This window comes from Ursus americanus, chromosome 26 (genome assembly GCF_024610735.1).
Source record: "Ursus americanus isolate L20-20 chromosome 26, mUrsAme1.1.p, whole genome shotgun sequence".
Taxonomy (NCBI): domain Eukaryota; kingdom Metazoa; phylum Chordata; class Mammalia; order Carnivora; family Ursidae; genus Ursus; species Ursus americanus.
In genome coordinates this window covers 967,402-994,902 of record NC_142152.1, presented here as the reverse complement: position 1 = coordinate 994,902, position 27,501 = coordinate 967,402, and the positions used below count along the sequence as shown (strand labels likewise).

Here is a 27,501-nt window from a genome sequence, read left to right as displayed (position 1 = left end):
CCTTTCAGAATGAGCCAAAATCAGAGAGGGACAGAGAATAAAGTTTTCTAAAAAGTGCTGACGCATGCAGACTGTGATGCTCTCCCAACGTTTCCAAAAGGAAATCAAAGGAATACACGAGCCCTTGTAAAACTGCAGCTCCCTCTTCTTGCACACAGACAGCTCACTCACTGGTTCTGTCTTCCAGAGTCTTGTGTTAGGGCAGAATATGGAAATTTTTCCATTAATTTGAGAACAATAGCATTGTTCATCAGCACACTAAGTGTTTTTCTCCAAGAAACAAAGCGCAGTCACTTTTCAGCAAATTAATATGCTTTGCAGAAACCCAAACTTTATCTCAAGTTCTTCCAGATCTACTTAAGGCTTATAAAACTGTAATTTTCCATGTGGGAAAACACTGGACAAGAGCAAAGTTTTGGTACTCTCATAAGAGCTGTGAATATATTGCTTTAAAACCATCATTCCCAGTACATGGAAATGAATATATATATTGAAATATGATCAACTTTAAGTCCCGTAGAAGAGACTCTAAAGAGCCATACATTCAAAGGACCATACTTGAGCTGTTGGAAGTTTGGCTTGATCAGTCTCTGCGTGGGTCTCCTCGTGCTGCGTAACCTCACCCCACACCCACTAGCATGACTATTCCAAAATGTGGCACTCTTTCCCATACTTCTTATTTACACATTTAGATTTCTGATTTCTAGACCTTTAAATCATATAGATTTCATCAAAATTCAATTAATATCTCTCTCTCTCCTCTCTTTTGTCCCCTCGAGTGTGCATGTGCGTGTGTGATCAGCCTGTGCTTTGAAATTACAGTTAAAAGATGGGATCCAAGTAGCCTCTCCTCTTCCAATATATTTTAACCATTCCTCTTTCAACACTGCCTAATGGAGAATAAGCTCTTCTTTTAGAATCCCCCATGCCTTGGGGCGCCTGGGTGGCTCAGTTGGTTAAGCATCTACCTTCAGCTCAGGTCATAATCTTGAGGTCCTGGTATCAAGCCCCGCATCAGGCTCCCTGCTCAGTGGGGAGTCGGCTTCTCCCCCTCCCTCTGCCCCTCCCCCCACTCGTATGCGCGTGCGCTCTCTCGCGCGCTCGAATAAATAAAATCTTTAAAAAAAAAAAAAAACAAGAATTGCCTAGGACTTATTTCCTACACAAATGAAAACAAATAAGGCTCATGAACATATTTTCTACGTTACAAACCCTGCCTAGTACCTCTTCTCTGTTCAGGATCACCGGATGCACCTCCCCGGATAACACCCTGAGAAGGACACCGCTGCACCTGCGTATACTCCAAGCGAGAACGCGTAACTTCCATCTCGTCATGAGGAAACATCCAATAAACCTAAACGAAGACTATTCTGTTTTTTAAAGGACTATATCTTCTTTTAAAGTCAGTGTCATGAAAGACAAAAGATGGCTATAAAAATGTTCCAGATTAAAGGAAACTAACGAATCATGACAACAAAATGTGTTACATGACCCTAGACTAGACCCTATACTGCTTTTAGAAAGGTATTTTTAGTCTGTTGAAATACTGAAATATGGAGGCCAGATTTGATTAAAAAGTACTGTATCGATGTTAAATGTACTCAAGCTGATAACTGTACTATGCTTGCTAATGGAATATTTCCATCTGTAGGAAATACACACTAAAGCATTTGGAGGAAAATCACCATGGTATACGCAACCTTTCCTCAAATGATTCAGAAAAAAAAGAGGTGGAGATGGGCAGATAGACCAGCAAATGAGAAACCAAATGGGGTAAAATGTTAAAAACAATTGCATCTGGGTAAAAGGTATATGGGCATTCTTTGTACTTATTGTTGTGTCTCTTTTTTGTAAACTTGAAAATAGTTCCAAATTAAAAGTTCCGCATTTTTAAAATAGATTGCAAGTCAAAATATGACTAGATATAGTTGTTTTTAGTTTGTGTTTGTGTTGGGTTTTTGCTGGCTTTGTATTACATTCATGAGAAAGGTATCCTTCCTTCTTAGGATAATGTATTCGTCCAGAAACATCTGTTTTCAGGAAAGGCATAAGGAAACCAAATGATATGCTGTACTGTCTAAAGTCTGCTGAGTGAAGACAGCGCCCTTATGTTGCTTTGCAACAATGGCTCTCGAACTTGAGCATCTATCAAAATCGCCTGCAAGACTTGTTAAAACAGATTGCCGGGCCCCGAGCCTAGAGCTTCTGACTCAGTAGGTATAGGGTGGGGCCCAAGACTTGCACTTCTAGCAAGTTCCCAGGTGATGCTGATGCTGCTGGTCCAGACCACACCTGAGAATTGGTGCCATGCAATAGAGTCTGGATCATCCATTTTCTGGGTTATTTCCTACAGCTAGAAGAAACAGAATGATCTTGGTGACATAACGACAGGGTTGGTCTTTACTACACAATAAAGTTGCTGTGCCTCTTTAAAAGCATTTTAGATGTTGAAAAGACAAATCAATTTTGAGAAGCATTTTAGACGTTGAAAAGACATAGCCATAGGTAAAAAGTTAGGATTTGCCTAACAAGCATCACAATCTGGGACATTAAGCCAGAAAGAAGAGTAATGATGGACTGAGTACAGGGACTTTCCCTCAATGGCCATTCACCTCTTCTGCCAGAGCAGCAGAACCTCCCATTTCAGCTGGGCACAGAGTAACAATCACAGCTCCCTGCCTTCTGTGCAGCTGGCTGTGACCGTGTGACTAATCTCACTAAGAAGAGAATACATTAGTGGCAGGTGCAGCTTCCACGACATGCTCCTCAAGGGGGGAGCACAGCCTTTATCCCTCATGTTTTGAGAATGAGAGCACCTTTATCTTCCCTTTTAAGAGGGAAGAGGTGTCTTAGACTTCCCCTCTCCTCCTTCCCCTGGCTAGAATATGGACCTAGCTAAGTTGGAACTGCCATCCAGGACCTTGAGATGACCTTGGGAATGAAGGTCACAAATGATGGTGCATCAGATACAAGGACTTGTTGCTCCTGAACTCCCATCACAGTGTTGCTCCCCATGAACCCTTGACTGCTACCTCCAGATTCATAAATGAGAGACAAACTTCTATCTTGGTTAAGCCATTGTCACTGGGGTTCTCTGTCACTCATAGCTGATCTTAATCCTAGCTAATACAGAAAGACTAAACAATAGCAAAAAGAATAATTCAGTACTTTTTGATTTTAAAAGATTTTATTTATTTATTTGAGAGAAAGAGCGTGCATGCACAAGCAGGGGGAGGGGGAGAGGGAGAAGCAGACTCCCCACTGAGCAGGGAGCTGGACATGGGACCTCAATCCCAGGACCCTGAATTCATGACCTGAGCCCAAGGCAGACACTTAACCAACTGAGCCACCCAGGTGCCCCCAGATCTTTTTAGAACACTATTCTTTCTAGAGCCCAATTAACTAACAGAAATACCAATATCAGGTACAATTGAATAATGCTAAACTGAGAAGATGTCCCGGTTGGCCGAAGAGCCAGTTAAATAAATATTTAGTTTCCAGTTCTAAGGGATTCTGTGACTTTCATCAAAGAGGCAATAGTTTGGCTCTCAAGCAGTTTCTGAAGATAATGACCGACAAGACTTTTATAGATGAGAGCCAACTAGCTAGCTAGCTAGGTACATGAAGGGGGAAGCGAGAGAGCAAGAGAGAGGGGAAGATAAATATATATATATACACACGTATGTATGTATATAAGAAGGCATGTTGCAGGTATGTGTAGAGTATTTTACTCACAGGGGAAGGGGGGGGATATGGAAAAGATTATAGTGAGTCCCTCCAAGAAAGAGTCAAAATATGAAGAAATAAGGCACCAAATAAGCCAAACACAGTTAGAATCCCAACTACTTTTCTTCTATTTTTTTAAAATTAAGACATACTGAAAAAAATACTCCAGAAGAAAATATAAGAGAGGGCTGGAAAAACTTAAAATAATCCAGGAAACTAAGGGTCACACATAAAATTACTTCTCTTGGTGAAAACGATAGCGAGAAGGTGCCAAGCCTTTGAGACAAGATAAGAAGGGTCTACAGAAATAGAAAACACAGCCTTTCTATAAAGCTGCACAGATTTTTTTTTAAATTGTGGCAAAGCTATCTATAGATACAGGTAAGAAATTTCACGATATTCAACTTCAAAACTGGCTACATGCAAAAATTTATTCTCTTATGGGTTTTCTGGTGCACTTTTTTACTCAGAGGATATTTCCTATAGAAACAATGATATACGGGTTCCTAAATTCATCTACCAAATCCTATTTCCTTTTCATTGCATCCTATTTTCTCCTGAAAAATAACAAGAAGCACTATTAATGTAAGTGTGTTCAGTTCTTAACTTTTGAGCTTTATTTCCCCCAAATCCTGCTCAGTCCATCCAATCACACCTCCCTAAGATAACCGGACCTGTGACAGATACCCAAATGGCCTCCACTAACCTCAACATGCTTACAATTTTTCAACATCACTTTTAATAAAGAAGTATGACCACACATCAAAAACTAAGGATATACTGTATGGTGACTAACATAACATAATAAAAAATAATTATTAAGAAAAAAAGAAGTATGACCTCAAAACAGTCTCATTCTCAAAAGCCATCTATGCTAAATTTTACTGAGAATCACAAAGATAGTAATGAGGAGAATTAATACAATCATATAATGTTCATTGTCATTTATTCTTTAACATTAAGCTGCAGCAAAATAAATATTAATCATCCAAATATGGGGAGAATTGACTCCAAATAATAAAAAACGACATGGGATACTATCAACAGAAGTATATGTTGGGACCGGTGATTTAGACACAACTCAATATGTGGCAATTGAAAAGATTTCCATTCACTAAACCCCCAGTTAAATCTGAGCTGGATTATAATAATGAGATCTGGCACAGGCTACAGCAAGGAATTCAGGATTCCATCAATATTTTTATGAGTAGTTTCAATTTAAAATTCTAAAGTAACCAAAAAATGTAAACTTGGAGAGTGTTGAAAATCAAAAGAAAATGAAAAATAAGAACCTGGAAGGAAGTTAATATTGTCAATCACAGACGTGGCTGGCAGAATTAATGCGAGAGAGAAATATTTTTCATAGTTGGCCATTCCAGGCAAGTCAGCCCTTCATCACCCAGTATGTAGGAACACTACGAAGGACTCCTTGAAAGCTGATCTAAGGAGAATGCTCAGGCAGCAGGTGTTTTTACTCCAAATCACCCCCACTATGGTTTAAGGATGCTCTTTCCATCCCAAACTTTTATTCTTAACTCAAGTCCATCCATTTTTGCCTTTGGGTCAGAAGGATCAATGCCTTCCCAAATCAAGGTATTTCTTCCTCATACAGAAGGATTAGGCTTACAAGCACCTGGCATTGGGTTATTGGGCATTGGGACAAGAAATGCCAAATAAATTGGGATTACACTGCTGACCCCTAGAAGAAACTCCACCTTGATATGTCAAGGATATTTTTTCAGCTGAGCAGAATAGATGATACCTTCATAAGAAGGAATGGTGCTCAAGGGTGTCCCTTGTGTTATACAAGAAGGAACTTAAAGGGAAAGTCTTCCTTCTTGTTGGGCACCTGGAAGTGGCCTTGCATCTTTGCACAGATGACCAGAAGCAGAATGATGAATTAAGGCTCCATCACTCTGAAGATATTTTATTTGACAAAGCCATGCCCTTTAAGATAAATCCAAAGGAAGAAAATACTTCTCTTACCTTGTCTTTTAGTTTTTCCATCCAGCTTCTCACTAGGGAAAATAAAAGAATAAAATGTAAATATCCACCTTTTTACTTACACTTCATTGAGTTAAGTTAATTCAGTAACTTACATTTCATGGTATTAAGTTAATTTGATGCACTGGTTTTATTGTATGAAATACAGTGCAAGGTTCAACAGTATTAACATGACAGTAATAGTCTTGTTTTGATTCTCATTTGTTTAAAAATGCAACAGAAAGCACAAACATATCCCTCACATCATCATTAGGTGAACGGAGAATATTTTTATTTGTTAAACGTATTTGTAAGACTATTGAATGCTTTGGGAGGAGGTCTGGGAAAAGAGACAGAAAATCGCCTTTAAAGTATCAAGTTCACTCCCAACCCATGCACCAATAAATAAATAAATAATCAGTTAATTAATTATCAAGTTCATTTCTTAACTGACATTTTCTCCTTAATGTTACTCTTCTTTCTCAGTTTTTAAGCTCAGTGGGTATTCTGCACTTGAATCAATATCCCAGCAAAGTAAGGTAGGAAGGGGCAATGGGCAGGCCAGCACTGCTCAGCACTGGCTCCAAAGAGAAGCATTTGCTTCCACATTTTGACCAAAGGCAAAAAGAGAAAGTATTTCTGAAATACATAAAGCTTACAAACTGTACCATTCCATCACAATACAACCACTATAAAAAAAAATAAAGGCAATAATCAAGTAACAGTTTAAAAAGCCACTGAAAAAGACTACATCAACCATGAGTGTTAAGTAAACCATTATTACAACCATTTGGAAGTACAATGCTGAGAACAGAAAAAGTATCCTGCAAAATGAAAACGTGTTAGAATGGCCATGGGTTTCTTTCTTTTCTTCTTTTTTTTTCATTTAAATTTTGGTTAGTTAACATATAATGCAATATTGGTTTCAGAAGTAGAATTCAGTGGTTCATCACTTACATACATCACTCTATGCACATCACAACAAGTGCCCTCTGTAATACCCATCCCCCATCTAGCCCATCCCCCCCCCCACCTCCCTCCATCAACCCTCAGTTTGTTCTGTATCACTAAGAGTCTCTTATGGTTTGGGGCACCTGGGTGGCTCAGTCAGTTAAGTGTCCAACTCTTGATTTTGGCTCAGGCCATGGTCTTAGGGTCATGAGATCAAGCCCTGAGTTGGCTCTGCCCCTCCCACTCTAAAAAAACAAAAAGTCTCTTATGGTTTGTATGGCCATATTAAGGATAGTTTGAAGTTAGTAATGGGATTCTTCATCCTTAATTGCCTTTTAAAGTTATAATAATGATTCAGCATTGAATAAAAATTCTATTTTGAAAATCATGGAAAAGGAGAAAAGAAGACAAATATTACCAAAGAAATTAGTAAGCCAATAAAAACCTTTCAAGATTTCCTTAAATTTCCTTTCCCATCCAGGAGCTTCAACAGATAGGAAGGAAGGACACAGAGTGGCCAACCTAGAAACAGCTCCCCAAAAGTGTAGACAAGGGATTGGCAAACTTTTCTTGTGAAGAGCCAAACAGTAAACATTTTAAGCTTTGCAGGCCATGCAATCTCTGTCACAACACTCAACTCTGCTGCTGCGGTGTGAAGCACTCATAGTACACAAATCAATTGGTTTGGCCATATTCCAATAAATGTTACTTATGGACATTGACCTTTGAATTTCATGTAATTTTCATAGGTCACAAATATCTTTCTTTTTTATTTTTTTTAACCATATTGAAATGTAAAAGACATTTCTTTGCTCATGGGCCATACAAAAACGGTTAGCGGGCCAGACTGGTCAACGGGTCACAGGGTACTGACCCCTGGCACAGACACATTTTGCCCAAGAAGTTGGTGTAAATGGAGATTTACAGTCTGACTGCAGTAATAACATATCTGAGAGGAGTGATTCCAGCCCAAATGTGCACACGGCTTGACCCCTAACAGAGCAGGTTCGAATCTACTGCATCCCTTGATCAGCAAACCAAAAACAAACATGAGAGTGAGGGAAGATTATGTTCTGGGAAAAGATGGGGAAACTGAGGCTCAGAGAAGCTAAGAGACTTGCCCATTGTTAATCAGGAGTAAAGAGTCACTGGAATTCCAACCACTACCAGATTTAACAGCCTACAGGAATAAGACTTTGTAACTACCCATTTCTTTTGGTGATAGCCCCACTCTCTTGCTCTCTCAGGTTGAAAATGTGGAGCTACCTTCCTTGGGCTCTTCTATCTCCTTCAGTCCCTGGCTTCAATCTCTCATGCCAAGATCTTGGCAAGACCTCTCACCTTTCTCCTTCGCTCATCACTCATTCCGTCTCCACTGGGATTCAGGTAAAGTAGTGGTGTACAATCAGGATATGATTAGTCATGGGAAGGCCAAAAGAATACACAGAAATCTTAGAAATGAGGCTAGGGGTTAGTGGCTCCATGGAGAAGTGAAGTCAACCACTGATTTGCTGAGTGACTTTGGAGAAATTAATGAACCTCCGGGACCCTCAGTTTCCTCCTATGTAAAATGACCGTGGTAACACCTGTCTTGCAAGACTGTTGTGAAGATTGGAACTAACACGTGCCATGTGTCTAGGACAGTCCTTGGTGTAGAGAAATAAGAAAACAAAAATAAGAAACCTGGGACAGGAGGAGAGAAACAAAGACGAGTGAGTCATGAATATTTCAACATGTCTCAACTAAGTCCAAGACATACACTGAAATTCAAGCAAGAGAACGTTTCCAATTCATTGATTCATTCAACAAATATTTATTATGCACATTGTGTTGGCCAGGCACTGTGCTCTACACTGGGGTCAGCAGAAGGTATGGGGCCTAATTCCAGTGAAGAAAGGAAGAGGCCATCAGGTCTATGAGAAGTGAATAACAAGCAGCAGTACAGGGACAGACAGTGAGGGACAGAGCAAGAAAGCCAATTACTGGGCCCAAAGCAGAATGCCAACCCGTGAAGCAAGATGCTTGGAATCAGGAAATAGGATGGATATTATATAAGGAGCAAAACAAAATCAAGGTGGAAACAGGAAAAGGTGGGCACTTTGTGGAAGGGGTGAAAAGGGCCAGATGACTACCTGTGGGTGGCAGGGTAAGGGCAGCTCAGAGAGGAGGGAAAGGAGCCACAGGTCCAGCCAGGGTCTGAGGCACCAACAGGCTTTTGAACTATAGGAAGTTCACTGTCAAGAGAAATTGTTTAGGGGCGCCTGGGTGGCTCAGTCAGTTGGGTGTCAGACTCTTGATTTCGACTCGGGGTCATGAACTTAGGGTCAGGGGATAGAGCCTTGCATGGGGCTCCACACCCAGCAGGGAGTCTGCTTCCTCCTTCTTCTCCCTCTCCCACTGCCCCTCCTCCAGCTTACGTGTATGCACACTAGTGCACGCTCTCTCTCAAATAAATAAATCTTTAAAAAACAAAAAAAAGTGAAACAGTTTAACATGGGACTTATCCAGCCAGGTGTCACTAGCAAACTGTCTCTATCTTGGAGTAAATTTCACCAAGTCCTGCTTTGGATGATTCTCGAAGGCAGTACTTCTCCACTGGGGGAGGCAATGCTCATCAGAACAGGATGTGCGTCTGCATACAGGGAGTTTGAAGGAGCACATTCAACGGGTCTGATTCTTTAGCTGATAATACAAACTGCAAGAAGAAAGCTGGGCAAAAATCTTCTCTGTGAGTGAGGCTGGTGATACACAGAAGATAATGAGACAGTACTGGGGGGGCATGGGTCTAGAAAGGTTGAGAAAGCGCTGTTCCTTGAAACAGGCAAGCTTGGTTGTATTTCTCCAAATAAGATCATGAGGACCCTGAGGGTTACTATGCCTTGTGCTTCTCAGGCATCTGCTGGAGTCCTTCACCTGCTGTTGGACACTCAGGTGCTTAATAAATACTTCTTCCTTCTTTCAGTGAATATATATTGCTTTTCAGTGAGTTCATAATTTTTGAGTAAGTATGATTCTTTTTTCATGAGGATTCTATAAACTGTTTTCAACAAAATATTCGAGGCACTGTCAAAATAAACTTTACACAATGATATTTTAAAATGGAAGGAATAAAAATTGATAAAGGAATGCAAAAGCAAGACAAGAAAAAAATCAGAAAAAAAAAGAAAAGATGATTGTGAAGAGGAGAATCAGCACTGTAATTTTTTAAAAACAGACATCACACTGACGAGAAGGGTATGAACTGATACAACTTTTTGGAAAGTAAGGAGGGATTTGCAATCTACCTTAAAAGTTTTTTAAAGGTTTAATTTTTTTAAATCCAAAGGTCTAGTCATAAGAGAAATGTATCTTTTTTTTTTTAAGATTTTATTTATTTATTCAACAGAGATAGAGACAGCCAGCGAGAGAGGGAACACAAGCAGGAGGAGTGGGAGAGGAAGAAGCAGGCTCACGGCAGAGGAGCCTGATGTGGGGCTCGATCCCAGAATGCCGGGATCACGCCCTGAGCCGAAGGCAGACGCTTAACCGCTGTGCCACCCAGGCGCCCCAAGAAATGTATCTTAATTAATCATGGATATGCACAAAAATTTTTGTTAAATGCTGTTTACTGTAACGTTATTTGTAATGGAAAAGAACACGTAAACAACATCAATATCCAACCATAGAGGACTGGTTTAAATACTCAAGGGAAAACTATACCTTAGGTTATATCTACAGAGTATATTATACAAAAATTTAAATTATTTCAAGAAAAATAATATGTTACAAATGAAAAAATAGGGTATATATAACATGAGCTCAAGTTTGTGGATAAAAAAATTACGTATACAATTGGGATAACATATATCTAAGTGTTAACTGAATTCATCAATAGGTTGTAAAATTATGGGTGATTTTCACTTATTCCCTGTATTTTTAGAATCTTCCAAATTATTTATAATTTCTTACTCCTTTTAAAGAACCCTAGAACATTCTGTAGATTTTTGCAAATGGAGATTAATGGTGGATCGCTGACAGCGAGGAACACGAAAGGTTGGGCCTTTTTACTTCCATAATTCCTTAGCCCGCAGCTATCGATTCATTCTAATCCCACTAATTCTGGTTTGTTTCCTTTCTTGAAATTTTATTTAATGCAAGTCTGAAAGCACAGAAATATAATGAGGCCTCTGGTCTCCTTCTAGCATGCAGAAAGGTACAAAGAAAACAAGAGAACATGGATTGTTAAAAGCAGGTTCTCCCTGAGGATATTTGGAAATGATATATCCAACAAGGGATTAATATCCAAAATATATAAAGAACTTACAGAACTCAACACCACAAAAACCCAAATAATCCAATTAAAAGGGCGCAGAAGACCCGAGTAGCCATTTTTCCAAAAAAAGACATACAAGTGGCCAACAGACACATGAAAAGATGCTTAACATCACTCATCATCAGGGAAATGCAAGTCAAAACCACAGTGAGATATCACCTCCCACCTGTCAGAATGGCTAGAATCAAAAAGACAAGAAATAACAAGTGTTGGCAAGGATGTGGAGAAAAAGGAACCTTTGTGCACTGTTGGTGGGAATGTAAACTGGCACAACAACTATGGAAAACAGTATGGAGTCTCCTCGAAAAATTAAAAACAGAAATCCCATATGCTCCAGTAATACCACTACTGGTTATTTACCCAAAGAAAACAAAAACACTAATTTGAAAAGATACATGCACCCCTATGTTTACAGCCGCATTACTTACAATAGCCAAGCTATGGAAGCAGCCCACGTGCATATATATATATATATATATATATATATATATATATATATATATATATATATATATAAAATGGAATATTAATCAACTATAAAAAAGGATGAGGGTTGTCATTTGCAACAACATGGATGGACCTAAGGGGTAGTATGCTAAGTGAAACAAGTCAGACAGATAAATACTGTATCAACTCACCTATTTGTGGAATCTAAAAAACAAAACAAATGAATAAACAAACAAACAGCAAAAGCACTTATAAACACACAGAACAAACGGGTTCTGATGGTTGCCAGAGAGGAAAGGGGTGAGGGGGTGGGCAAAATGGGTGAAAGAGAGTGGGAAATACAGGCCTCAAGTTCTGGAACGAGTAAGTCATGGGGGCAGAAGGTACAGCATAGGGAATACAGTCAATGTTATTAGAATAGCTTGTATTTTGTGGTGACAGATGACCTCTACACGTGTGGTGAGCCTAGAATAGACTTGTTGAGTCACCTACACCTGAAACGAATGTAACATTGTGAGTCAACTATACTTCCTTCAGTTGGGGGAAAAAAAAACAAAACAGGCAGTTTCTCGCTCCTGCTCACTAGCGCCCTCTTGTGTATAGGCTCCCAGGCTGAGCAACTGGCCGTCTTCTAGTTAATCCACCGGAAAAAAGGGAAGACGGAGAGAGTAAAGAAGAAACTGCAGATAAAATGACATTTCCATGTGTCCTATCAAATGTAAGTATGGTTGGTTTTTAATAGGCCGTGGCTGAAAAGTATTCAACTGTTTATTTAAAAGGGTATATTTAATTTCCTTTATTTCCAACAACAAAATTTTAGTGGCTACATATATCCTAGATATAACCCTAAATCCTCCTTCACTAAAGAAGAAAGGGATACGAGCCAGAGGAGACTCAGGATTTGTCTGAGTTAACAATTAAGATTTTTTTGGACACCTCACTAAAAGCTTGCAAGGTAGGTATTATCATCCCCCATTCTACAGATAAAGAAAATGAAGCCACACAGCTAAAAAGTGGCGGAGCTGGAATTCGAACCCGGGCCCTTACAGCTAAAGTATGTGCTTTTTCAGTATGCCAGTGAGTCGCTTTGGGGAGGGGTGTGGGTGGGTGGGTGGGCCAGGGTGGCCGTGTCACAGCACACAATGGGGCTATTCAACTTCTGGAGATAAGCGCAGACCCAAACTGGGGTGAGGCATGGATCAGCTCACCTATCTGTTGTTCTGGCTCCTTCCTTCTCTGTTTTCTCCTCCCCGTCTCCTCTCTCTGACAATGTCCTCCTCTCTCTGCCTCCGTGTGGATCTCTCTCCAACTCCGCCCCTCGCTCTGTGATTTGTCTCTCTCCTCATCCCCCTTTTCCTCTTTCTCTCAGACTCGGTGTGTCTAACGATTCTGTTGCTGTTCGTATATATATCCCACTGGGGAAACAGTGCTCGAGAAGTCATCCCCAATCAACGAGGGCCACGAGTCGGTGGGCGTATCAGTCCCCAGTTGCAGCTAGCATAAATTCAATGGCTTAAAAGAATATCAATTTGTTATCTTATATTTCTGGAGGTCAGAAGTCCAAAATCAGTCTCAACGGCTAAAGTCAAGATATCAGCTGACACGTTTCCTTACTTTTGACAATCTCTAGAGGCTGTCTGCGGTCCTTGCTTTGTGGCCTCTCCCTCCCTCTTCAAAGCCAAAAGCACAACACTTCAAATCTCCTCTCTAAACTCTGCTTCCTTCATCATATTTTCTTCTCTGACTCTGACCCTCCTACTTCTCTCTTACGAGGACTCTTGTGATAATCTCCCCATCTCTAGGTCCTTAACTCAATCACATCTGCAAAATACCCTTTGTAAGGTGACATATTTGCAGGTTCTGGGTTTTAGGATGTGGACATCTTGGGAGGGAGCATTATTCTGCCTCCCACACTGGGTAAATTCCCCAGATTCCCTCACCCCTGAGGTGTGTTGCACACAGCTTCTCAGAGATTCCTCAAGAGCAAGGAGCCCCAGCAATAATCCCCTCATTCACACCCCCTTTGCTGGCTCTCCGCCTACCCTGTCTCACTCCCTCACTCCCCTGCCATGCTTCATGGGGTTCCTTCTCAAATAAACTTCTCGCACCCCAATCCAGACTCAGGGTCTGCCTTTATGGAGAACTCACACCAAGACACTGGTCTATTCTGCCACCACATAGGTAGGCCCACCCTATGCCACACCAACTTTATTTATTTTGTACATGAAACCAAACTCTTAGAATGAACAGAAGTAAGGTGCAAGGAAGAAAGGCAAGCTGGCCAAGTTCAAGGCAGATGCCATCCCATTGATCTAAACTAAGTCTAAATGAAGGGCTTCAGGCTACCCAGATATATGAGATATATCCATTCCCTAAAGCATTGTGTGAGACGTACTTCACACAGCTAGTTCCACTGAGATCACATTCGACTCTGAAAGGGTTATACAGTCTCTTCGAGAATGAAATTTTCAATATCATTTACATCTTTCAATAAGGTGGGAAACTTTATTTTTATGCTAATCAATGAAAAGAGAAATGTATGTTCCACCTAAGAAAAAAATGCAATGTCAGTACGTTGTGCTTTGCTCAAAGCATATGTACCTAAATTTCAATTATAGTGTTTCTACAGTGTCAAGAAATAAGTGGAGACCAGCTCTCTTTCTTCCTTGTTATTCAACCCTAAGTGCCTCTTCTAGCCTAAGAAGCAGCAAAGCTTTTTTCCAACTTACATAACACCATTAAGAATAATAAAACTTACCAAGTTTTCAATATTGGCTGCATGTTTTTCTGAAAAATCTTAAGTTTTTCCAGCACCAAATTATTCTCTAATTATGCTAAATTTACCTGTTTTAAACATCACAGAGAAACTCTACCTGTAATCATTTGCTCTTCACATAATTACAGAACAGCCAGATTGCAATGAATAGAATGACGTACTTCTTTGCTTGCATAGGGTTAAGTGAGCAGCAATCGTGCAGCCAAGAAGCAATTAATTCTGCAGGCTCTACGCTGAGATTTAGAGACGAGGGTACAAAGAGCCCAAAGACCCTAATCTCTACTTTCAAGTAACATTAAGCATGCCTTTAGTTAACTGCAAGCAGAGGAACGATACTAGATACCCAGTAGGAGGATGCAAAGAGAACGTCTTATAATCTACACATCTTGCTGGGGTCATTCAGGAATACTAACCGTACCGATAAACTCTAAACCGTATGGTTACCAGCTCCAGCGAGGAGAAGCCTGGTATGAACGTCAGCCATATGGAAATACATATGGAAACACATGACGGATAAATGAAGAAGAAAGCATCCTTCCACGTGTGCCGCTATTTTTTCCTAAAAAGAGAAGCATGATATACAAATTGCTCACAAGGGAGAAAACAACTTGTCTATGCCCCTCCTCTACCCCTGATTGAGAGGGAGCAAGAAAATCACTGTGCCTTGTGCAAGACTCCCTTGAAAGTTCTGCTGAGCGTGGAGGCTTCTGATCTACACTCCACAGCATCGAGTCCATGCTCAGGGCACCTGACATTCTCCCCAACTCACTCTTCGACTTCTCTCTTCACATGTGCACTATCCGATTTTCATGCCACTGGTGAAAAAAGAAAACAACAGTTTCATCTTCATACTTAACTTCTAATAGAAAGCATACTGCTTTCGGAAGCGCAGTTTCATCAGGCTCCCAGGGCAAAGTCAAGTTTGTGTGTGTGCTGCTTGCCAGATCCACTGAATCTAAAATTTCCCATCTCAAGACAGACGTGAGGCATTAGTCACCATAAGGTCCCATCAGCCCTGCCTGCAGTCCCATATTCTAAATTTCACAGAATGGGATAGCCCACTTCAGCCTCATGACAAGGTCCCCACCCTCGTCTCCTTTACATAAATTTTGGGACTTCCACTCATGAAAACCATGGCTTGATTGTGCAGCAAGGCAAGGAGAAGCCCGGTTAGTGAGCAGGTGAACCTAAGTCTCCCATTTGCAGACGACCCTTATCTAAACTTGCAGGCGTGGTTCTGCCTAGTCCACAAGAAGCTCCCGCTCCCCGGTGCCGGTGCCGGGGCTCCGCCAACAGGCGGAGTCGATTAGACGTGGAGGGCTGAACAAGCACTAAAGTGGTTTTCAAGGCAGCTTCAAGGTTTGTTTCCAAAAGTTCCACTTACCAGTTCATAACGTGTCACTCCTCACAATAACGGGCAAATACCAAGCTGCCCCCTCGAGGGAAATGAAGGCAAATCTTTGGTTAAGGGCACCTGAGCACCGTAGTGAATACACGGAAAGGCAGAACTTTTCTTCCATCTAAATGGATTACTTGGAGAGAAAGTTTCCCTGAGCTCTTGATCCTTAGGAAAAAACCAAACGGTCTCGCCAGAACCACCATGGGACAGACAGCAGGTGAACAACCCCAGTCTCTACCTTTCCTCCTTCTAAATCCCGTGAGCAAACTTTGCACATGCTCCGGGGAGCAGCTGTTCAACTATATGCGCAAACTTTTTATTAAGGCAGTAGAGCCAATCTTGAAGTCCTTATTCTTTAATCATTTCAGTCCTACTTCTGTTTTGCCAGGCTCTTGAGATTCTAACCCTCCCGTCCATCACCCGTACTTCCTTTCCCTCATGCTGGAATATTTCCTCGCGTGATCTGCGATTTTTCACGTGAACTTATTTTTCACTGGGGGTTGTTTTTCCCTAGGAATCTTGTCCACCCTGCATCCCGGAAGTGTCACTAGAGAGGAGCAGTTTCTTGTTTGCTTGTGCCAACAACACCAGGGGTTTCACCCACCCACCGGAACAGAGTTGCACGTTAATTTCTCAGTTATAGGTTCTTGCATGATGAAAGCAGCCCTGGGGCTTCGGTGTCATTTTTCTCTCCCCCTCAGAGCCCCGGGGAAGACAGCTAGTCCCTTGCTGTTCCCCTGGCCCATGTAGGGTATTTTTCTAGACCCCTTTTCACCAGGGAGGCATTTTTTCCAGAATGCTTTCTTTTTTTTTAATTTTTAAATTTTTTATTTTTTTTATTATGTTCAGGTAGCCACTACAGAATACATCATTAGTTTTTGATGTAGTGTTCAATGATTCATTAGCTGCGTGTATCCAGATTGCTTTCTTATGCAAGGGTTTGAATTCCTGCTTCCTCCCCTACACCAGCCCAAGGTCGTGTCTATTGGACCCACATTGGTGTTGAACTTCACCCCTAATCCCAGCTTCTATATGTGGTCCCCGGTTCCCCTAAGGTCTCACAGCTTCAGCTCCGAAGGCTACTGCTCGGGCTTCAAGGTGCTGCCTATGGCGACAATGGCTTTCCTTTTGAGCTCAGGTCCATATTTAAAATTTTCGTTTTAATTTATGCAGAATTTCTCTGCCTTATGCTGCTGGAACTGGAAATGCAGACCAACTTCTAAACAGGTGTTTTTGGTTTTTTATTTATTGAGGGAAATTCACATCACCTAAAATTGACCATTTTAAAGGGTACACTTCAGTGCGTTTAGTGCATTCACAGTGTCTTAGAACCATCACCTCTACCTCGTTCCGAAATGTTTTGTGTCAGGAAACCCTGTACTCATTAAGCAGCCACTCCCCATTCTCCCCTTCTGCTAGCCCCCGGCGATGACTAAGCTGCTTTCTGTGTCTATGGATTTACCTATTCTGGACATCTCATATAAGTGGAATCATATAATGGGCGACCTTTTGGGTCTGGCTTCTTTCGCTTAGCATAATGTTCTTTCGGTTCATCCATATTGCAGCATGTATGCACACGGCTACCGAGCACATGAGCGGATGCCGACCATCAGTCATTAGGGAAATGCAGATCAAAACCACAGTGGAACACCACTTCATACCCACTAGGAGAGCCATAATGAAAAAAAAAGGGGGAATAACAGTGTTGGCAAGGATGTGGAGAAATCAGAACCCTCATCCTTTGCTGGTAGAAATGTAAAATGTGCAGCCACTGTGGAAAATAATTTGGCAGTTCCTCAAACACTTAAACATAAAATTATCATATGACTCAGCAATTCCACTCTTAGGTATATGCCCCAAAGAATTAAAACCAAACCAACAAATATTGATCCATGAATATACATAACAGCCCTATTCACAACAGCCAAAAGGTGGAAACAATCCAAGTGCCCATCAACTGACGAATGGGTAAGCAAAATGTAACAAAACGTGGTACAGCCATACGATGGAGTATTACTCAACCGTAAAAAGGAATGAGGTACTGATACATGCTACAACGTGGATGGACCTTGAGAACATTATGCTAAGTGAAAAAAGATGGGCACACTAAGTGGTGATAGAAGATGAGGTAAAGAAGCTATGTGGGCCCTCCTGGAAGCTGGGTGGAAACCACAGAGAGGTGAAAGGGTAGAAGTCATATTCCAGCCACACATAGTCAGCTCATGCTTCCTCAGGTCCTGCATAATCCCCACCTGCCACACTCCCTACTAGAATAAATGCCCAGCATTACATTCAAGTCAGCCTGCCCAGAGGACTAGAAAATAGGAGTCTCCTCTTATTAAAACAATTTCCCACTTAAAGTATTTATTTCTCTGGAGTAACCATAAAACGAGCAAGTCAACTGCCAGACCAGAAGCAGAGAAGCCATAAAGAAACTCTTACCTAGGTTTCCTATTGGATACGTTTTTAATCCATTTGAAGAAGAATGCAATATATATTAAGTATCTAAATAATACCAGGTACTGTGTCAGAAAATACCTATAAAGCCTTGCATATTCACGAATTAAAATAGAGGCTGCAGTTACATTTAAGAGGGAGGAAGAGAAATTGAATTGTATCTTTTCAGCAGACATAATTAAACCCCAAAGCTCTGGGCATCGATTAGACACTAGAAATAAAATCTGATTATCCCAGAGACTCATTTCCATACAAACACTTTTATGAGTTGCCTAACTGCACATAGCCCTGAATTAGCCATCAACCAAAATGGACTTGTTTTTACCCAGTAACAAACAAACCTTGAACCCATTATCCCATTATAAGTTTCTTATGAAGAAGCAGCCAGAGATCTTTCATTTAATTGGCAATATAACCACCTACATTGTGAATGATAAGTTTACTTTCCTCTTAACGTAGAAGTCTAAAGGCTACTGACACTGCAGCAAGTAACAAATGTACACTAAGAAACTAACCAAACAACACCCACTTTCTCCGTGGCCCGGCACGATCAAGAAATATTTTTCCGAGATTCGTGTGAGGTTTCTTGTTCACACCGGGGCATCTGCAATAGACTTCAGGCAGAACTGCGGCTACTATGAACATCTTAACTCTAAGAAAAATGCTCCCAGGATTTTAACGTGGTTTACGACAGGCAAACAAATTGAAATTCAAGACCCGGTCATTCACACAAGGCCAAAAAGAAGTCAAACAAGAATAAGGGGACTAGTCCTCCTCGATGCTGCTTTCTCCCACCATGCACTGCGCGGAAGGCTGCCTTCACTCTCACCTAGAGAGGCTTCACTGGTTTTTTCCAAGCAAGCTTTTTGAAAGGCAATCTGATCACATCACTCCCTGCTTAAAACCCCTTCAAAGCTTCCTATGCCTTCGGGAAGCAGTCTAAACTTCACGGGGCTTACAAGGTCTGCATGATTTCAGTTCTTACGAGTTAAGTGTGCCTCACCTCCAAATCTTCACACTTGCTCTAACCTCGGTCTTCACCTCCTCTTCTCCCAACTCATCTCTACTCACTTCAGGCTCAGCTGAGAGAGTGCTTTTCAGGGAGGTCTGTTCTGGCCCCTACATGAGGTCCCTCTCCTCAGACACCCAGAGCATCCTGTCATTCCCATATTGTTAACATGGTAATACAACCATAATTGTTCTTGTTAGATGACAGCCTTTCCTGTCAGTTGATGAAACTCTGAGGTAGTGATTGTGTCTGTCTTGCTCATTGGTGTGGTTCCAGCACCACATAGCGCCTGGCATGTGGGAGACACTCTTTGTTGAATTAATGAATCATCTTCTACAATAATATATTCTCTTAAGGACTGAGGTTATTGTTCTCATACATTTGGAGCCAGACAAAAGATAGCTGAGCTAATATAATTAATATGATTCTACTGAGTACTATCTGCATGAGAGGTTCTTAACCATTTTTGAGCAATGGACCCCTCTGTCAGATGAAAACTATGGATCCCTTTTGGTGTTTTTGTTTTTATTTTTGTTTTTGTTTTTAAGATTTTATTTATTTATTTGACAGAGAGAGAGAGAGAGAGCCAGCAAGAGAGGGAACACCAGCAGGGGGAGTGGGAGAGGAAGAAGCAGGCTCCTGGTGGAGCAGGGAGCCCAATGCGGGGCTTGATCCCAGAACACTGGGACCACGCCCTGAGCCGAAGGCAGACGCTTGACAACTGAGCCACCCAGGCACCTCTATGGATCCCCTTTTGGAATAATGTTTATAAATTGCATAAAAGAAGATATATTGAGCTCTAAAGAAACAATTACATTTATACCTCATTATCAAATTATTTTTTAAATTTCTGATATAAACCATCATTATATAAGGAGAACTAGCAGCAGGTCTAACAACTACCATAATTCCAAGTAATGATGAGCATAAATGACATATTGAGATTACCTGTGACAACTATAATGTTGATATAAAAATACCTGTAGTATTTATTGGTGAGAAAGACACACTTACTGCTGATACTAGTATGGCCACTGGCTTCACTCACAATTAGAGAGAACACTACAATTCAGTCAGAAGTTAGTGAAAATAAGAATGTAATTTTTACCATGCAAATTCATGGGACCCTCAGGAGATCCCCGTGAAAACCAGAGAATTGCACTGCTTGGCTCTCCTGCTGTGGGGGATTATAGGTTACCCGCCCCCCACACCTGGGTCCGCAACCACATTCGTTTAGTGTCCATGTCTCCCCTGGACAGCTCGCAGACATTGGCTGAGCATGGTGGGTTACGCATGCAGGCCCATTCCTGTGGGACAGAGGGGCCCCCCAGTGGGCAACTTTGCCTCAAGAACTCACAATCAGCCTGGCCAAAACAGTCTCAGAACTGAGCTGTCAGCTGAGTCCTTTCCTCCCCAGTCCTCCTTTCTTCCACCTGTCCTTTCACAAAAGTCAGACCAGCGCCAAAAAGTTCATCTGAAAGCTCTCCCAGCCTACTCCTTAGCCCCTCCCTTCATCCTTCCCAGGTGTCCTTGTGCTAAATCCCCTGCACACACAATCCCATCTTGACTCTGCTTCCCAGAGGACATGAACGAACACAATACCTTTGAATCAAGAAAAAAGAAAAGCCTATTCAACTGAGTTTGTTCAGACCTGATTATTCTGAAGATATTTGGACACACTACATTTACAACGCTTTACCAATACCTAACACCTGATTGCATAAAAGGGCTTTTCAGGGAATTTTTTAAAAGATCTTTCCCATAAAGTCTTTGTTATCCAAAGGAAGGCTCATATCGGGTTAAGGCCAAGGACTCCCTGAACAGGTGACAGTGGCCCATTAAGGAACCTGGAATGGGAAGAAGACAACTGAAACCTACAGCCAACACAAAGACTTTATTTCAATAATATGATTTGAGGATTATATAATATCAACCCATTAGAATATCCTCCTGTCATTCCTGAGACCCCCTCTGACAAAATACTATGGGATACGAAGTGAATACGCAGGAACTCCACACTCACAATAGAGACGCTAATACACTGCGTGGCTAGCTAGAAGTTAGAATTGCAGAGAAGACGCTGCTGGAACAGGATCGTGACATGTAAATCTTAACGCGGAAGAGGGAAAAAGACCATGTACAGCACAGAGCAGCCGTGCTCCACCCCGTCACAAGGGATTTCAGGTACAATAACAACACAAAAGGTAATATTAGAGCCAAAATAGGGAACAGGAACACACTAAAAAAAAAAGAGAGAGAGGGAAGTGTAAATAAGCACAGAAGATTTGAAATGGGAGACATAAACCCAAGTATGAAGCTTCTATGACCTGATGGAGAGAAATGGGCTCCTAGCACCCCAAGTTGAAATTTGGAACGCATCTCCTGACTGGGACCTCTTCTGGTGTGTTGGTTAGTTTCTACAGGACCCTCAGAAGAAACCCTACTTCTGGTACCTTGTGAGCTAAATCGGTTATTATGGGCCACCCTGGGGCTCTCCCCATGACATATAGCATGGTTTCTTACGGGATAATGCCCTCTGCGTTTCACGTCACTTTTGGGAAAAGAATTCACTCTGAAATGTAAAACATCTTGCGCTTCCTTTTGCAGACAGAAACACAATGATATGGGTTGAATTGTGTCCTCCAAAAAGACGTCAGATATGCTGGTGCCCTAACCACCAGTACCTCAGATTGTAACCTAATTGGAAAAAGGGTGCTTGCAGAAGTCATTAGTTAAATTAAAATGAGGTCACCCTGGAGTGGGATGGGCCCTTAATCCAATATGAGTTGTGTCCTCATAAGAAGAGGAGAGAGGCACACAGAGAGGAGAGGGCCAAGTGAAAACACAGGCCCGCAAGAAGAAGCAGATGGCCGTGTGGTGATGGACAGAGATTGGAATGGTGCAGCTACAGGGCAAGGAACACCAAGGACTCCCCGTAGCACCAGAACCTAGGAGAGAGCATGGAACAGACTCTCCGCGGAGCCTCAAGAAGAGACCAACCCTACCAACACCTTGATTTTGATTTCGAGCTGCAGGAAAGGTGAAAGAGTAAGTTTCTCTTGTTTTTGGCCACCCAGCCCAAGAAACTAATATAATAAGCATAGGGCTTCTTACCCCAGACCTGCCCCTCCAGCCTTCCCGCCTCTGCTGCCACCTTGTTACTGGTTTATAAATCTCACATTAAGGCACCAGGTTTCACGGGGCTTGATTCCATGCCGGAAATGGACCAACACTTTTAGAAACTGGATCCCGGGTAGCAAAAATCAGCCTGCTGATGATGCTAAAGGCCCTGAGTCACCTCTTCATTCTTATGGAACAATTTGTGTGCCGAGATGATCTAGCTCAATTCTGGCCTCGATATATTATGCTTTAATGGTACTTTTCTTCCAAGAACACTTATGAAAATTACCTCATTAATTCTCACTACTCCCTTGTGCAGCAAGACAGGGACATGTATGATGATCTCAATTTTGAAGACGAAGACCCTGCATTCTAAGATCCTAGGATCATGAAGCGCATTGAGAGGTCATCAGCTCCAAGAAGGCTCTAACCTGTTGCTCAGCAGAATGACCTGGTAACTCAGCAAAAATTCAGATTCACAGGCCCGGCCCAGCTGCTCCAGGACACAGCCCAAGAGTCTGTATCTCTAACAAGTTCTCCCACACATCTCCCTTCAAAAAAAAAAAAAATTTTTTTTTTTTGTAACCTGACCAGCACGGTTTATGAACTGACATTTGGGAACCACAGAGAGCCTAATCTTGCTCAAGTTTGAGGACTGTATGGGCAGACCCTTTTTACAGGATAAAAAGGCTTATAATCATCCGGCGCTAGCAAGCTGTTTTTATTAGAATGTTACTTAAATAAAAACCCAAGTCTAGATATAAACCCCTAATCCTGATAGCTCTTTTGTATGCCTATAAAACTAAAACAAGTTCACAAATTAAATGAGAATCCCAATAAAATCCACGACGACACCACCAGTCACTGACTGCCGCAGAACCGGTCCCTGACGGTGTGGCATGCTCAGGCCACATGTGTGGTAGGAGACTCTAGTCCCCTCTGCCGTTTTCTCCAAGAGGCACGACCAGGCCTGCCTTCCTGCAGCCTGCCTCAATGTCACGGCCTTCATTGCACGAGAACGTGATCACAGACACAATGCAAAGGCAACTTTCCAATCACACGCACACTCAGCTATAAGGAGTCATCTAAATCACCTAAAATATGCTTATCCTGAGGTGTTCACGTTCTTATCCAAATGTGAACACGAGATTTAAAATTTCTCATAGGGAACTTGTGGACCTCCCTTTGATAAACATTGATCTAATCCATTTGCCTTCTTCCTGGCAGGGTCAGAATTCAGCGAGTGTTGACTTCGAACTCTTGGTAATAATTACCACTATATCGTGCTTACTACCTAGCAGACACACTGTTCTAAGCCCATGACAAAGACTAACTTGTTGACTCTTCATAGTAACCAGGTACAGGAGATACAACCATTATTGCCATAGTGCAGTCAACAGAACTGGGCAAGAGATGGTACGCAATTTGCCCAAGATCACACAGCTCATAAGGGGCAGACCCAGGATTGAACCCAGAAAGTCTGGATCCAGAGCCTGTGTTCTTCACCACTACACCGTATACACTTTTCAAGTGAGGTATTTGCATTCCAAGATTTCTCTCTCTTCCCAAAAAGTAAGTAGGAGGCCAAGTCAATGGATCCAGGCTGGCAAGAGCTGCAGTCATTAGGAGCTTGAGTGAGGGGTGGGAAGTTGCACTGCACAGAGACAGAGAAAGGGGGCCTTAGGGACTCACCAAACCAAAAAGCCAGGAAACCACCTAAATAGGCATCCATCCAGAAAAAGAGAGGTAAAGTAGAAAATCTGGGTGGCTACCAAAACGACAGACACCAAGGAAACCGGAGGAGTGAGCAGGTCTGAAGCAGTCAGGCGGAACTTAGAAATATTCTCTAAGCCGAAAAGGAAAACATCTGCAGCCTTGGGTGTGCTGGGGAGGAAGCTGTAACAGTCACCTGTTTCGATCCAGTAGAATCCTGCAAAAAGGAACGCCAGTCAGCTGAGTACAAACTTATACATGGTGCCCAAGGGGACTCCTCACAAGAGAGGTCAAAGGGACACTCTCTGGAGATTGAAAGTCACAAAAGCTCACAATAGGGAAAACCCAAGGCTTCTTCCTCAACCACAATTGCACCTTTACCTTGTCATCTGCCAGGTATTTAAATGAATTTTGCTAACTAATAATTACTTCTCACATTCTAAAAATATAAAGACATCAAGTTGCCCTAGACTCCGTCACAGGTGAAGCACGAAGATTAAAGGATTGCACTACTCCGAGGAATGGTCTAGCTTTTCAAAAACTGTATTTGGACATAATGAATGGGAGGCTGTCTAAAACTGGGTTTGTGTCGTAATGATAAACTATATCCTCATATACTGACCAATATGGTTTTCTTCTGCCCTTCAAAGTATACGAATATTCGATCACCGTGGCAGTCAGCACTTTGTGCCTGTCTGCTTCTGGAAAGATCTTGGCACTTTTTCTAATGTGAAGGGCAATTTTTTTTTTGAAGGGAACAAGAACAAATCAGAAAGAAAATGCTGGGAATGAGAAGAATTAAAGGCAAATAAAAAGAACGTAAGCATATAAGCAAGAGGAAAAAGATGCAGGAGACCTATGACATTCCCAAGATAGAGAAGGGAGTGAAGAGGAAAATAATCTTTTTAAGTGACTGACTGACATGGAATAAGAAAAGAAAAAGCCATTCAAATGCAACTTGGAAATGCTTTGTGCCCATAATTAAAGCTTTTACTTCATAAATAAGAAAACCAACCCACTGGACTTAGGATCAAAAGACCCTTAAACCTCACTGGTGAGAGAGCAAGATACTTACGCAAAACCAAACACCGTGCCCTAGAGAATAGATGCTCTTTCCCGGCTGCAAGATAGACTTGTTTCTGAGCTATAAAAAAGTCATAATCATAGACACTCACATTTCACATTTTTTTCAAAGAGCCTCTCTCTCCGTCTGTGTCAGCACTAAGTTTTATATTTGATGGTTTCTGCACCAAAAGCATCTATTTTGGGTTACAGAGTAGAAGGAAAGATGTAGGCCCAGACAAACCAAATGTTTTGAACCCGATAAGCCTACACAAAGTCTCTGTGTTGACTCATTTCACCAAGTTATTGGGCTTCTTCTGTGACCAGGTGCTTGCTGGACGGCAGGTACAGAGAAGATCGGGACCCAGTTCCTGCCTTCAAGGAGTTTACGATCGCACAGGGAAGTCCTAGTGAGAATTAATATGACAAGCACTGAAGTCCCCATGGTGGCAAAGACGGTCACAAATACTGAATGAAGGCATTCATTAGGGAGTATTTTTACTACTACAGAAACTCAGGGTGGGGGAGGGGGTCTCCCGTCACTCTGAGGGTTTTCAAAGCAAATGGCTCGGTGACCTGAGGTATCACATAGCAAGCTCACCCTTCGAACGGCTAGAGCTCAGAATATCTTTTTAAAGTCTCAGCTATTGAATCCTGACCCTGAAGCTGAGTTAAGTCCCCCTTATGAGGTCAATGTTCCCCTCTGGTCCAGAGAGTGAATGATTCTACCCAGAAGCATTTTCGATTAAAAAAGCTTTTGTATCCATCTTATTTCTCATATAGATAAACAAAAACAACGGACTCAAACCCGGATTTCTCAGGAATTTGTCTGTGGTGCACGTCCCAGGTCCCACAGCATGGCATTCACCTACTAACTTGTTGGCTTCCAGTGGAGCACTTTCCAGATGGCCTTAACCTCTGTGCTTGGATTTTCCAGCTGGCAAAGCCAATGCTGTCAGCACGACACCATCTAACCCTGCAGATGCAGTAATGTGCAAAGAGGAAGGCACAAACAGACCCTCCTCCAAGGGCTGCAGAGGCCGGCGTAGAGCTCTTGGCTGCTTTACTCAAACTGGGTTCAATCCAAGGAAGACCATATTCCCTCGCTCATTATTACTTCGGCTAACATCCACGGTACACCTACGGGCGCCAGCTCTGTGTTCAATACTTTGCACACATCTCATGCAGTTTTCAAAACAACTCTAGTACCATCCCCATTTCATAAAGGAGGAAGCCAAAAAAAGCTAGGCTCATGGGGACATTCTCCAGGTACTTGATTTGAACTGCCTCTTGACCTCGGGGCTTTTTAGCAAAGTGTTTTCAGACTGTTGTTTGTGTGCCTGTCTGTCTACTACTCTGCTGTAGTCGGCCCTTCCGACTTCCTGTATCCCCTCGTCGGCCATTCCCTCCATCTTGAAACAGTCCTTTCCTTACCTTCTGTGACACCACGCTTCTCACCTATCTCTTTACTCCTCCTCAGCCTCCTTTGGGCATTTGACCTACTCTACCTCACCTTTGAATTATTAGAGTTTCTCTGTTCCGGGGTCCTGTTCCAGGCCATTACGCTTCTCCCTCCAAGCTTGCTCCCTAGGCATTGCCATCTACTCGTATGGCATCAGTTGCCATTCAATGTGGATGACTATAAAATATGTAGCTCGAATTCAGTCTCTCCTTTAAGCTCCAAACATCTCTCTCCTTCAAGTGTCTCTCATGCACCCAAAAAATAATTCATGATCTCTTCCCCTTCCACCCCTACTGTACCCCTAACTTGGGTTCTCCCCTGGTCTTCCCGTCTTGGTAACGACACCACTACCCACCCAACTGCATCAGCCAAAAACCTGTGAGTCCCCTTTAACACTTTCCCTCCCTCCATTCCAAGATCCAATAACAAAGACCTTTTGATTCCACCTCTTCAGCTGATCTTGAGTCAATCCACTTTCTCCCTGTTTCAATAAAAGCCACTGCTCCTCTTGCCCAGTCTATCGTGACAACTGTCCTTGCACCTGTTCTTGCTCCTCCTCTACTCCATTGCCACTCCTTGTATAGCCTTCCTTACAAGACATCCTATAGCCAGAGTGATGCCTTTAAAATTCAGATAGCACATTCGAACCTTTCTATGGCTTCCTAGGCCCCACAGCATAAAATCCTGAATCCTCGTCCTGGCAGCAAGGTCTTGCAGGACTTGGTCCCTGTTTGATTCATCAGCCACCACATGCTTCCTCTTAATCCCAGGCACACTGGCCTTTATTCCAGTCCTCAAATACTTTCTCTTGCCTCCAGCCTTCATGAATCCATTTCCTTTGCCTAAAATCCTTCTTTCTTAGCCTCCATTCCTCTTTGCCTACATTCTTTTTTTTCCGTTTTTTAATTTAAATTCAAATAATTAACATTTCAGGTATTATTGGTTTCAGAGGTAGAGGTCAGTGATTCATCAGGCTTATATAATACCCAGTGCTCATTACATCACATGCCCTCCTTAATATCCACCACCCAGTTACCCCATCTCTCCACTCCCCTCCCCTCCAGCAACCCTTAGTTTGTTTCCT

General features: G+C 42.1%; 1 protein-coding gene across 2 annotated transcripts in view; it reads right to left on the bottom strand.

Annotated features, from left to right (window-relative positions):
• Nucleotides 1-27,501, bottom strand: part of ARMH4 (armadillo like helical domain containing 4) — a 157,578-nt gene that overhangs the window by 12,394 nt on the left and 117,683 nt on the right. For both annotated transcript variants that reach the window (XM_045810473.2, XM_045810472.2), the window contains exon 6: nucleotides 5,713-5,744. In XM_045810473.2, coding sequence (XP_045666429.2) covers nucleotides 5,713-5,744 — 32 coding nt within the window. The remainder of the gene's footprint in view (nucleotides 1-5,712; nucleotides 5,745-27,501) is intronic.